Source organism: Lathyrus oleraceus, chromosome 7, assembly GCF_024323335.1.
Source record: "Lathyrus oleraceus cultivar Zhongwan6 chromosome 7, CAAS_Psat_ZW6_1.0, whole genome shotgun sequence".
Taxonomy (NCBI): domain Eukaryota; kingdom Viridiplantae; phylum Streptophyta; class Magnoliopsida; order Fabales; family Fabaceae; genus Lathyrus; species Lathyrus oleraceus.
In genome coordinates this window covers 527,100,803-527,114,796 of record NC_066585.1, presented here as the reverse complement: position 1 = coordinate 527,114,796, position 13,994 = coordinate 527,100,803, and the positions used below count along the sequence as shown (strand labels likewise).

The following is a 13,994-nucleotide window of genomic DNA, read 5'->3' as shown; positions in this document are numbered from 1 at the left end:
ATTAATTTATCTACTTCTGCATCATGGGTATTAGATACTGGATGCGGTTCTCACATTTGTACCAATGTGAATGAGCTAAAAAGGAGTAGAGATTTGACAAAAGATGAAATTGACCTACGAGTTGGCAATGGAGCAAAGGTTGCTGCTTTAGCCGTAGGAAATTATGTATTGACTTTACCTAGTGATTTAATAGTTCAGTTAGAGAACTGTTATTATATACCTGCAATTAGCAAGAATATTATTTCCGTTTCTTATTTAGACAAGTTTGGTTTTTCATTTATAAAGAACAATTGTTACTTCATTTATTTGAATGATATATTCTATGCTACTACACAAATGAACAATGGACTATATGTCCTTCATCTTGAAATGTCTATTTATAACATTAATACTAAAAGGATGAAACCTAATGAGTTAAATCCAACTTACCTGTGACATTATCGATTAGACCACATAAATGAGAAACACATTTCCAAACTCCATAAAGATGGACTCTTGGACTCTTTTGATTAAGAATCAAATGAGACATGCAAATCTTATTTAATTGGAAAGATGACAAAGTATTCATTCACAGGAAAAGATGGAAGAGCTAATGATCTTTTGGCCCTCATACATATTGATCTATGTGAATCATTGAACATACTAGCTAGAGGAGGTTTTCAGTAATTCATCACATTTATTGATGATTTGAGTAGATATGGTTATGTGTATTTAATGAAACACAAATCAGTGTCCCTTATCGAGATGATTATTTTGCTACCTGGACCAAACCATTTACTACTTCCGCACAAAGCTTTTAGTTGTTCCAATTTAGTAACTTCTTCAAGTAAAAGAAGTACCCTTTTATGTCGAAGTCTTTCTCTTAAAGTTACTTTTCCTGATTCGACATCAGTGGCTTTGTTGACATGACAAACAAGTTTCTCTTGTAAAGAAACTCGACCATTCATTTCTTCCCAAGTTGTCCCAACCATATTGAGGAAACACTTGTCCTCAAAATAGGGACCAATTTGATCATATATAGCTCGGCCAATGTTTGTTTTACCAATCCCTTCCATCCCCCATATCCCTACTAGTAAAGGACATTTGGATTGTTTCAACAATTGAATCACATCTTGCACTCCGGATTTTACACTCGCTGAAGTATGACTACAGCAATTTTGCAGTCTTCAATTACCTTAAGCGATGATTCTGAAGGTGTTGTTTCGTGATATGAACTTTGAAGCTTGGTATGATCCAAGAAAACAAAGAGATCCTTTAACAAGTGTACAGATAGCCCCGTGGAGTTTCAAAACAAAAGTAGACGGATCTTTCACGCTGAAACTCAAGTAGACATCATAGCTCATCTTCCTCTTTTGATTAGTAATAAATAATGGAAGAAGACATGGTTTGGATTTGATGAAAATTAGGTCAAACAGAGTGATGAATCTGAAATTGCATAGGAAGAAAACAAGAGTATATAAGCCTATTTAATTAAGGAAATTTCTTAATTCAAAAGTTTTTCTGATCTAATTTTATTTTTGAAAAGGTAATTGACAGCCGAAATAAACACTTTTACACCATCATTCAATAGAATGATAACGTTTTGTCATATCATACCAATATTTTAAAATTAAACATATGATTTGACGGGATACATGTCTCTGATTCGTTGATAGTGTAAAAATATTTTATACCGTCGGAGCATAATTTTTTTTCATAATTTTTTTTCTCATAAATTTATTTTAGAAATGCCTCTCCAGAAAATTTCCAAAAACATATTTATTTATTTTGAAGTGCAGATAGACAGTATCAACCTCCTATTTTAAGCAAGTTCTTCAACCCCTATCATTGCATTAGTGAGTTTCTCCTCGTTGAATTTATATATAAATGTGTTTAAGTGGAAGTAATGTTTGTGAGAACTAGTTTAGTTTACTGGTATTTTACTAAATAAATCGTTTTCATGATAATTTATAGATTCACAGAATTGACTTTGATCAAGTGCTTACACATGTTTTGCAGATTCTAGCCATGACACTTGGTGCAGATTCTAGATAACTAAGACTTTCACTACTCAAGAATCATTTCATCATTCACTTTTCCTGATTCAAATACTATTCACTTCATTTCTCTTTGAATTTTTCCTCTTCTTGTGCAGTTTCAAATTCATCTCTCTCACTACTACTATAATCCAAGGAGGAAGAAGAGCTACAGCGTCGTCCTTCTCGGTGGCGTGATTGAAAAACTGCCGGAGATCTGCTCGACGGTAATGCGGTAGTTTTAAGGGTTTGTGTGTCAATTCAAAATAATCATAAACCCTAACTTTATATTTTATGATATAATAATGGTTTTTCTTTAGTCGTGCGTTGCAGAAGCCCCAAAGTGTAAGTAATAATTCTATCTATAGTTTATTCAGACGACTTTTGACTGTTGAGAATTCATCGATTACATAAACTAAGCAACCATGACTTTTGCCTCAATCATTTCATTTCAATCCCTTTCTTATTCTTCTCCTTGTGCAATTTCTGATTCACTCACCACTTTTCATCAAAAATCCATCCATGTCTTCCACCACTTCCTCCTCCGAAACCGAATTCGAATCCGAAATCGAAATCGAAAGCCCCAACGAATATGAGTTCGATAACACATTTTCTAATATTATTAACCCAAATACGAAGAGTTATGATGTGTACTTGAGTTTCTACTATGAAGATGCGGATTTTCTTGCTAGCGATATCTATGCCGCTATTTCAGACGTTGAACTTGCGGTTTTCTGGGATCCAGCGAGGGTTAATAGTCAAGATCAAGAAATACTAACCTCATATCTGAATGTAATTGGAGATTGCCATGTTGTTGTAATCATATTTTCAAAGAATTATACTAATTCAAGATGGTGTCTTCAAGAGTTGGAGAAAATAACTCAATGTTGCAGAACTAGAGATGGTCCCATTGTTCTTCCCGTGTTCTACCGGCCTCTTGTCACGGAGAAAATTGAGTTTCGACAGACTTTTTATGATTTTGTGGATAGAATCTCTGCGGAAGAGGAAATCTCTAAAGAGGAAGATAAGTTCATGACTTGGGTGGCAACTATCAGTAGTAAAGCTACCACATATGCACAAGAATCCGATGATTTTGAATCTGGGTAATTTAAAGTTGAAACTTGCTGAATTTAAAATTGTATTACTCCAACTTTATGGCCTTTCTATTTTACACCTAACTAAGCATATGTTGGACAATTGTAGTTATACATCTAATCATTTATCATTGATATATTAATTCAGGAACAATACTATGTATATTAACGGTGTAGTTGAATATGTTGCTCATATGCTACGCACCTATAATAGCTTCTCTCATGTTTTATATACGGCGAGCGCAAAATCTCGTGCTCGAGATGTGATTCAATTGCTGAAGCAATCAAAACGTCCTCTACTAATAGGGATTTGGGGGATGGCAGGGGTTGGTAAAAAAACCATTGCCCAAGCTATTTATGATCAGATTGGTCCCTATTTTGAACACAAGAGCTGTTTTGGCGTTAGTACTGCTTGGCGATATAGTAGTTCTCAACTTGCTTTGCAAAGGAATCTTGCTTTAGATATGGGCGGAGTATCTGATGTAGTTATACCTACAATTGAATCAGGAAAAGTGATTTTAAAAGAAAGATTTCAACATAAAAGGGTGCTTATTATAATTCACGGTGTTGATAAATTAGAGCAGCTAAAGGCTTTGTGCGGAAATCGGGATTGGTTTAGTCCTGGTAGCAAAATAATCATCGCAACAACAAATAGACATATACTCAAGGAGCATGGAGTTGACCATATATATAGAGTGAAAGAACTGGATGAAAGTGAATCACTTGAGGTTTTTAATCGGTATGCATTCAGACAAGCAACATCTCCTCTAAGAGAATTTGCTGATCTCGATAAAAAGGTAGATCTTAATACATTCAGCCCTGCAGCTCCCCCAGAAGGTTTTGGTGAACTTGCTGAACAATTAGTTGCTTATTGCGGGGGATTACCTCACGCTCTTAAAGAAATTGGGATCTCGTTGATTGGACAGGAAATACATGAGTGGAAAGGTGTGTTGAGGAGTCTAGAAAGATTTTCCATTCCATCTCGAAACCTGCTATATGATCTAGAAAACTGTTTTAGTGATTTGAGTGATAAAGAGAAACAAATATTCCTTGATATAGCATGTTTCTTTAACAGGGTGGACCAAAATGATGTGCTCCAAATATTGAATAGGTCAACAAAGAGTGCAGCTCTTCAAATAAGTCTCCTTGAAGACAAGAGCTTTGTAACTATTGATGAGAATAACAACAAGCTTGAAATCCATGTTATGCTACAAGTCATGGCAAGAGATATCATTAAGAAGGAATCAAGTAATATGACTAATCAGGTGAGTGGTAATCTATATTTGAATTTGAGGCTAGTTCAGCTTTATGTATCCTTAGTGTATGATTTTTTGGTACCAATATATATAAATATACACAGACACACACACACACGAAAGTAAGCAAATGACATTAACGAAATCAGTTTGTTAAAATTTGTTTTCATAATCACCTCGAGAACCTTGCAAGCAAATTAGTATGACTGTGAGTTAGAAATTAGTAACAAAATAATTTGTTGGTAGCCTAATAGTTTATGATGTATATGTGGCACCAGGAATATCAGCAACCATATATCTAAGCTATTATTTTCTTTGATGTTTCAGCCAAAGATGTACGATGTGTTCTTGAGTTTCAGAGGGGAGGACAGTCGTGCAAAATTCATGTCACATCTCTATTCCTCTCTTCAAAATGCGGGTATTTATGCTTTCAGAGATGATGATGAGATTCAGCGAGGAGATCAGATCTCAATGTCACTGTTGCGAGCAATCGGACTGTCTAGAATTTCTATTATTGTTTTGTCTACAAATTATGCTAATTCAAGATGGTGTATGCTAGAGTTGGAAAGGATCATGGAAATTAGAAGAACCTTGGGTCTGGTGGTTGTGCCAGTGTTCTATGAGGTAGATCCCGCAGAGGTACGTCGTCAAGAAGGTCAGTTTGGAAAAGCTTTTAAAGAACTTATATCAACAATCCCAGTGGATGTATCCACAGAGAGTAATTGGAGAAGAGAGCTCTTTGATATTGGTAGCATAGCAGGGTTTGTACTCATAAATTCCAGGTTAATTGATTTATTTTCTGTTTCTCCTTAGCATATTGTTTTGATACTTTAAAATTCTTAAGCTTTTGTATAGATGAAGACTAATTCACTCTCTTCTATCGTCTTTTTCACTTTCCTCATCGCGCTACATCTATGGTTGTTTCATCGCAGCCGCGTCGGAATATAATATAAAATCTTTTTTTTAATCTAATATCTAGTATTTTCTCTTATGATATTATCTAGATAGAAACTTCCCAGAGAGGTAGGTGTTGTTTTATCCTCCATTCAGCATTTCTACAATTGTTGATGTTATGAGTTATTTGTGGAAGCCATGAGGTTGGTGGTATTCTCAAGGTGGAATTTTAACTGAATCACTCACAGAACTAAAGGATATAGTGGGTTTTTACTACAACAAAATTATATTGGAGAAGAATATTTGAGGCTTAATATCATTCCTCTATTATTTCACAACTAATTATATCAAAACTTGCACGCGATTTTGTAGGCTTACTAGTGACTAGAGTGATTCTTGGTTTACCAGTAATAGCATTGATACTTCACTAAGACTTTGTTTATAAGTTTGGAGGGAAAGGGAGGGAAAGACTTGGAAAAAAGGGAAAGACTGAGTGAAAAAAATGGAAAGATTTAGGTTGAGAAGGTTCTGGGAGATTTATTTTATTTCAAAAACCAAAATCCTTTTAATTTGGGGAATTGAAAAATTGTATTGGAGGATGAGTTTGGAGGGTTTTGGAAGGTTTAGATAAATTGTTCAAATATAATTTATGTTGTTATAGTATTTCAAAAATTACAAATATGTTAATGATAAACACTCTTTTATTGTTCTATACAAAATCATTTTTTTAAATAATGTTAAAGATTTCTCTATTTTTTTTAAAATTCTTTTTTTAAAGCTCTCTCTTCCCCTCCCCTCCAAACTCGTAAACAGAGCTCGTGCATTTTCTCTTCTAAAATTATGCACGTAAACTGATATATAATTCTCCCACTTATGATAGCGCACATTGGAGAATGCTTGTAGCCTTATATATACAATTGACTGTGCACCTTTTCATTGGTTCATATTTTATAGGAATGAAAGTGCAGATATCAAGAATATTGTTGAATGTGTTACTCGTTTGCTAGACAGGAAAGAGTTATTCGTTGCTGAACATCCCGTGGGTGTAGAATCTCGTGTGACAGCAGCAACTAAGCTACTAAATATCCAAAAATCGGAAGATGTTTTGATTCTAGGGATATGGGGAATGGGGGGTATGGGTAAGACAACGATTGCCAAAGCCATTTATAATCAAATTGGGAGCATGTTTGAGGGAAGGAGCTTCCTTCTGAACATAAGGGAATTTTGGCAGACACATACCAATCAAGTTTCTCTACAACAAAAGGTACTTTCTGATGTTTACAAGACAACGACATTCAAAATACATAACATTGAATCAGGGAAAAATATATTGAAGGAAAGACTTTCCCAAAATACGGTACTTCTTGTGCTTGATGATGTGAGTGAATTGGATCAACTACGGGCTTTGTGTGGAAGCCACCAATGGTTTGGTCCAGGGAGTAGAATAATCATTACAACAAGAGATTTGCATCTTCTTAAATCATGTGGAGTGTATTATCGGGTGTATAGAATAGAAGAAATGGGGGAAAGTGAATCTCTTGAGCTTTTCAGTTGGCATGCATTCAACCAATCAAGTCCGATAGAAGATTTTGCTACACATTCAACAGATGTAATTGCTTATGCTGGGGGTTTGCCACTAGCACTTCAAGTCCTTGGGTCCTATTTGTCTGACTGTGAAATAACAGTGTGGCAGAAAGTTTTGGATAAACTCAAATGTATTCCCCATGATGAAGTACAAAAAAAGCTAAAAGTAAGTTTTGATGGTTTAAAAGATATTACAGAGAAACAAATATTCCTTGATATAGCTTGTTTCTTTATTGGGATGGATCGAAGTGATGTAATACAAATATTAAATGGGTGTGGATTGTTTGCTGATATTGGAATTAAAGTCCTTGAAGAGCGAAGTCTTGTAACTCTCGACAATAAAAATAAGCTTAGAATGCATGATTTATTGAGAGACATGGGAAGACAAATAATTTATGAAGAGTCACCATTTGATCCTGAGGACCGCAGTAGGCTGTGGCGCTGTGACGAAGTGGTTGATATATTATCAAATGATAAGGTAATTACTAATTAGTGAACTTCTATGGTTTATATATGTTACTGAAAAATACAGCAGTAAAGGAAAATAACTAAACATTGATGAATCAATCATTAACGTTCATTTGGATTCTTAATTATCACTAGAAATATGAAGTTTAGTTTCATTCATGGCTGTTTTAGTTTTTGATAATTATATGGGTTTCAAATGTCAAAATTATGCTCTTATTTTTCGGTTTCCCTTATTTTTAAATTCCAGGGAACACGAGCTATCAAGGGTCTGGCTTTGGAGTTTCCAAAAAAAACACTTAGTCTGAATACCATGGCATTTGAGAAGATGAATAAATTGAGATTGCTTAAACTTGCTGGGGTGCGGCTTAAAGGAGATTATAAAAATTTTACAACAGATCTTAGATGGCTGTACTGGCATGGATTTTCAGAAACCTGCGCTCCTGCAAAATTTCAGCAAGGAAGTCTAGTTGCCGTCATATTAAAATATAGTAACCTTAAACAAATATGGAATAAGAGCAAGGTACTATAACTCTCAATAAATTTAAATTTATTATTGCATCATATCTAGGTCTTTATTTTGTGTAGTTCAGTTTTACAAAACAAGTATCAGTTTGAGTTGAGAAGTAGTGAAAACTCTTCCTTCCTATTCTATCTTGCTGTAGTACTCTGTCTGTGATTTTTGTGTTTAGTAAAACTATGTTCCACTGATGTCATGATTTAATTAATGGTAGCCATGACATGTTAACTGCACATGTGTAATTAATTGACATCTATGTCCACAAGTCATGTAATGCTTCTGTTCCACACTTCTGTTACACACGCGGAAAATGTGTCATGTCTATCTTAGACTCTTCAGTTTTGTAACTGCAATTAATTTATTAGGAGAGTTTGTGGATTATTATTATAATTGTTATATTATTAATTCAGAGTGTTTAAGTTTAGAATCAACACGAGCATAAAGTAAGTGTAACAGAGATGAGGATGTTGCGGTGGATGTGTGGTAAGACTCGACATGATAAAATTAGAAATGAAATATTAGAGAGTGTCGGGGTAGTGCCTATAGTAAAGAAGATGGTGGAAAATAGACTTAGGTAGTTTGAGCATGTAGAGAGAAGACCTGTAGATTATGTAATAAGGAGACGAGAGAAGATGGAGAGAAGACAAACAATTCGAGGAAGAGGATGACCCCAAAAGACTATAAGAGAAGTTATTAAGAAAGATCTCGAGATTAATGATTTGGATAGAAGCATGGTCTTTGATAGAATATTATGGCGAAAGTTGATCCATGTAGCAAACCCCATCTAGTGGGATAAGACTTGGTTGTTGTTGTTGTTGTTTAGGTTTAGGATAAATAGGGGAAGACATTGGGGGAGTTGATCATCGTGGAGTTTGATAGGAAAAGAGGCCATTCTAGAATTAGGGAGGTGCAGACCTTTGAAGTTCTACGGTACTAATCTGTAATTCAAAGGGATCTTTCCTACTTTGTTTTATATATCAGTTAGTTTTTATCAACTGGTATCAGGGCAGTTCTGATCCAAGAAGATTTGCCAGTGTGCTAGAAATTTTGGCATGAATATGACTGCAGATTTGATGGAGGGGAGGCCTATTGGTGGCTGATCCAGGCTGAGCAATATTTTGGGTAAAAAAGAATGAGTGAAGAGATGAAGTTTGGGTGGGCTGTTGCATTTGCATTGAGAGGAGATGCTCTTGATTGGCGGATTTCTTAGAATGATAGCCATCCAAAAATTGGTTGGTGGAAATTTTCAAAGGCCATCCTCAAGAAATTCCAACCAGAAGTTTGGGAATATCAGCTGGATTCAGAAAATGAAGTACAGAAACAGAGGTAGAGATGAAATTCATGATAAGAATCCAAAACTAATAGCATCTGAATCTGAAGAAACAATTGGTGATGAAGTTGAAGGTACACATATCCAAAAATACGGCAAAAAAGAAGATTGTGCAGTAGATACCAAATTAGATCGTGAGGGCGACGTAGTGAAAAATACAAATTCATCTACAGGCTGAAGTAAAGGTTCAAAGAAGTGATGAAGAGTTGGACAAGGAGGAGTACAAGGTGGAGTACAAGGTACTCATGTCACGGTCCCGTCCAAGTTCATCTATCTGCCGACGTCATCTTTGCTGTCACACTTAAGGAAATTCTGCATCAACGAAAATGAGAGAATTGAGATTCGGTGATGAACTAAATAAACAACCACTGTCACAATGGTTCGGCCAACATCCGTTAGTTACCGAAACCTCGAAACGTCTGATATCACATGGTGATTGCTGTTGTTCCTAAGATAAAATCTAGGAAAGAGAAAGTTCCACTGTGGCGTCGCCGTCATCCCAACAATCAATCATGAGAAAATTGACAACAGTGAGCAAATTTGATCCAGGAGGAAATTATCTTATTTCTTGTATAACTCAATCTTTTTGCTTTAAGTTATGGTATCCAGGAGGATACATTCTTTCACCTTGAGGACAAGGTGAATCTTTAGGGTCGGAGTATTGTTAGACTCTTCAGTTTTGTAATTGTAATTAATTTATTAGGAGGGTTAGTGAGTAATTATTATAATTATTATATTAATAATTCGTAGTGTTTAGGTTTAGAATAAATAGAGAAAGACATTGGTGAGTTGATCGTCGTGGAACTTGATTGGAAAAGGGGCCATTTTAAAAGTTCTCCGGTATCATTCTGTAATTCAAAGGGATTGAAAAATACACCTCACTTTCAATGGTAAAAAAATAGACAGATTAGGGAAGTAATTTGTATATACAAAGACTTTCATTAACTGAAATATTTCAAGTTGTCACTTTCACAAATTTTATACTGCTTCTAACTTTAGTATTCAAAGCAAAATAAATACTGATATCAGCATAAACCATCCTTTAGGGATCAACAAAATTTACACCAAACAAATAAGTGACTGATACATCCCAATGTCATTCTTCCAAATTCCAATCTATTTTTCCGCTACGCTTCTCTTACAATTCTCTTGTGGTATTTTATTTTCTTGCAGGTGCTAGAGAATCTAAAAATTCTTAATCTTAGCCATTCTCGGGATTTGACCAAAACCCCGGAGTTTTCATTCTTGCCTAATCTTGAAAAGTTGATACTCAAAGACTGTCCAAGTTTGTCTAAGGTCTCCCATAGCATTGGGTCTCTCCATAAACTTCTTTTGATAAATTTGACAGACTGCACAGGTCTTCGGAAACTTCCGAGAAACATCTATAAATTAAAATCTCTAGAAACTTTGATTCTTTCAGGATGTTCCATGATTGATAAATTGGAGGAGGACTTGGAACAAATGGAATCGTTGACAACGTTGGTTGCGGATAAGACTGCTATAACAAAAGTTCCCTTTTCAATTGTAAAATCAAAAAGGATTGGATATATTTCCCTGTGTGGCTTTAAAGGATTTTCACGGGATGTATTTCCTTCTATCATTTGGTCTTGGATGTCACCATCAAATAATGTGATATCCCGAGTTAAGACATCGCTGTTCATCTCATCTCTTGGTACTTCCAAGGATCTTCTAAAGCTTCGAGTTCTTTGTGTGGAATGTGGCTCACAACTACAACTGAATCAATATGTAGCAAAATTTTTGGATGTATTAAAAGCCACAAATTGTTATAAAAAGGAAGTCAGTGCAATTGCAACTGCGTCACAGATCTCTGATATACATGCTACTCCTTTAATTGATGATAGCATTGGTCATGTTCACATTTCAAGGTCCAAGAATTACTTGAAATCTCTCTTAATTCAAATGGGAACAAAATGCCCAGTTTCAACAATGACAAAAGAGAGCATTTTTCAGGTTTGAATATCTCTTCCGCATATTTATTTTATTAGAAGCAAACTGGAACTTTGGTTTCTGAAGTTGTATTTTTCTAACATATTATGTCATCCTTAATTTGATTTTGACACCAATTTAATTCATAGAGTTTTCAAACTATATTTAAATTAGTAGTTTGTGAAGTTAGTGTTAATAACTTCATGATTAATTCACACATGATTTAAACAACAAACTAATTACATTTTCATGAAAAAAGTATTACCATTTTACTGTTCTTTTATAAGACTGCTTCATTTTTCTTTTCCTACTGTGATTAGATGATCATATATATGGGAAACTGAAAGAGAATATATCATTTCATATATCTTAAGTAGGGATGAGAAAATAAATTACATAACAAAAATGAACTTGTTTCCTCTGATCCTTAACTTTTGCCATTTATACATTTGTTCATTGTCAGCCTGCAGATGGGACTTGGGGTTCGTTTCTGCTCCCCTCAGACAATAAATCTAATTGGTTTACCTTCAGTTGCAAAAGTTGTTCTGTATCATTTGATGTTCCAATGAAGGGGAGTTTCCTGAAGAGTATGACGCTGTTCGTAGTTTACTCTTCCCCGGACAAGATAACATCAGAAGGTTGCCAAGGTGTGTTGATCATAAACTATACAAAGGCAACCATTCAGACCTATAAAAGTGATACACTAACCTCTTTTGGCAATGAGGATTGGCAGACCATAACATCAAATCTAGAACCTGGTAACAAAGTAGAGGTTATGGTTGTCTTTGGGGAGGGATTCATTGTAGAGAAAACAACGATATCTCTCTTATATGATGAACTAATCAACACAAAAATGGAACTCTGCGATGCAGTAGACGAGGAGGATGTTATTGTTTCTGAAAGTGATAATGTTGATGTGCCAGTTGACAACAGTGTTACTGGTCCAGCTCAAGATGAAAATACAAGTGAAGATAAACACGAATGCATAATGTATAGAAAGAGAAAGAGGGGAGACATGAAAACACTGTAATGGGAAACACTACCATGCTTGATCCTCACAGTTAAAAGAGTAGTATACAAGTAAGAGGCCGAATCCATATACTAGAGAGTAGTAATGTCCAACTTGTTACTGTTGTGTTTTGAGCGTCTATGAGATACTTCTAAAGCTAAAATTCTCATATAAGATGTTGAGTCATAGCCCTAGTGTAATTAATAGAAAATTTTGTTGCAAAAATCTTTTCCAATGGAGGCTGAACTCGATCGGTATTAATTCTGGTACTTTTTGCCTCGTTTCTTATAAAACTGGCGATTTTTATGATTATCAATTTTGTTTAAAAAACATAACCTAAACATAAATTTTACTAAAAATTAAAGTGTAGTTAAACTATTTTGGCATTTTCTGTTTACAATTTTTTTTAATTAGTTTTTTTATTCTTATGAAAAGGAGGACGAACACAAAGTTCTTTTTTTGGTAAGATGAAATTTGAGCTACTAATAGTTTTATACAAATAAAAAAAAAAGTTGAACATTTTACTTTTCACCTCTGCAAATTGATTTGCGAAAAGACTAATGTTATTATGCCATAATATGACCACTATTTATTTAGAAGAAAATTTTACTCATCCACTAATGCAAGTGAATAATAGAAAATTTTACTTCGTACCCCTACATTTAGCCTCATATCCCTACAATTTTTTAAAAATTCCAATTCTACCCTTAACTAGTTTTAACCAATTTACCATTTCATTTTTACCATTCAGTTGAAACTTTCAAAAATTACACGTTTCACCCTCGCACCGGAACTCCTGGAAAAAGACTTCCGGTATGTATTTTTTCCAAACTGGAAGACTTCACAAAAGACATCCGGAACACACAAAGTAATGAACCGAAAGTCTTCACGAAAGAGTTCCAGTTCTTTAAGAAAAAAGTCACGTTCCGGAAGACTTCTTGAAAGAGTTCCAGTAAACAAAGTTACACACACCGGAACTCTTTCAAGAAGTGTTCCGATTTGCTCTTTTTTTTAAAAAAAAATTATTGTGCAGGAATGGAAAATCTTCCCCAAATATGCGTAGATACTTCTGATGCGTTTATAACGACTGAAAAATTTGGTACACGAGAAGAGGTGATCAGATGGATTAAAGAGGTTGGAATCGATAATAAAGTAACTGTTATTATCAGTCGTTTAAGTACTGAAATATGGAAGAGAGGGAGAAGTAACAAATTAATATTTGGTTGTGATAAAGGTGGGAAACACAAGAGTACTGATAGTGGTACCCAAAGTGCGTCCAAGAAATGTGGATGCCCATTTAAAATCAGGTCGACTCCGACGAAAGATGGATCTGGTTGGAAGACTGATGTAAAATATGGGTTACATAATCATGGTTTACCTGATAGATTATAAGGTCATTCCTTTATTGGTAGGTTGACCACAGATGAGAAGCAACATGTCGCTGATTTGACAAAGAGACATGTACCACCTAGACATATATTGTTTTCCTTGCAAGACCGAGATCCTGAGAATGTCACTCGGATTACGCAAGTATACAAGCATAAGAGTGTGATACAAAAAGAGATAAGAGGTCCCAAAAGTGAGATACAACATCTGTTTAAGCTTATTGAGGATGCAGGCTATGTCTATTGGAGTAGAAAAAAGGATGACTCGGAAGTTGTGAGAGAGATATTTTGGATCCATCCTGATTCAGTTAAGTTGTTGAATATTTTTTCGATTGTGTTAGTTATGGATAGCACCTACAAGACAAACAAATATAGACAACCTTTGTTTGAAATTGTTGGCATGACATCAACCGAGTTGACTTTTGCTGTTGCATTTGCGTATAAGGAGTCTGAGCAGACAAAGAATTTTTGTTGGGTATTGGAGAAACTAAAAGA

At 34.9% G+C, this 13,994-nt stretch overlaps 1 protein-coding gene across 4 annotated transcripts; it reads left to right on the top strand.

The window, feature by feature from the left end:
- Window positions 1-875: 875 nt before the first annotated feature.
- Window positions 876-12,375, top strand: LOC127107847 (disease resistance protein RUN1). 4 transcript variants are annotated; one of them, XM_051045178.1, is made up of 8 exons: window positions 876-1,325; window positions 1,999-3,118; window positions 3,258-4,374; window positions 4,693-5,147; window positions 6,214-7,321; window positions 7,559-7,831; window positions 10,332-11,129; window positions 11,569-12,375. In XM_051045178.1, the coding sequence occupies exons 2-8, from the start codon at window positions 2,538-2,540 to the stop codon at window positions 12,133-12,135; spliced, it is 4,899 nt and encodes a 1,632-aa protein (XP_050901135.1). In that variant the 5' UTR covers window positions 876-1,325; window positions 1,999-2,537; the 3' UTR covers window positions 12,136-12,375. The 4 variants fall into 4 exon arrangements, with proteins under 4 accessions (XP_050901135.1, XP_050901136.1, XP_050901133.1 ...); XM_051045179.1 differs by lacking the exons at window positions 876-1,325; window positions 11,569-12,375 and adding an exon at window positions 1,647-1,835 and having other exon boundaries at window positions 10,332-10,454; window positions 10,579-10,722; XM_051045176.1 differs by lacking the exon at window positions 876-1,325 and adding an exon at window positions 1,654-1,835.
- Window positions 12,376-13,994: the final 1,619 nt, after the last annotated feature.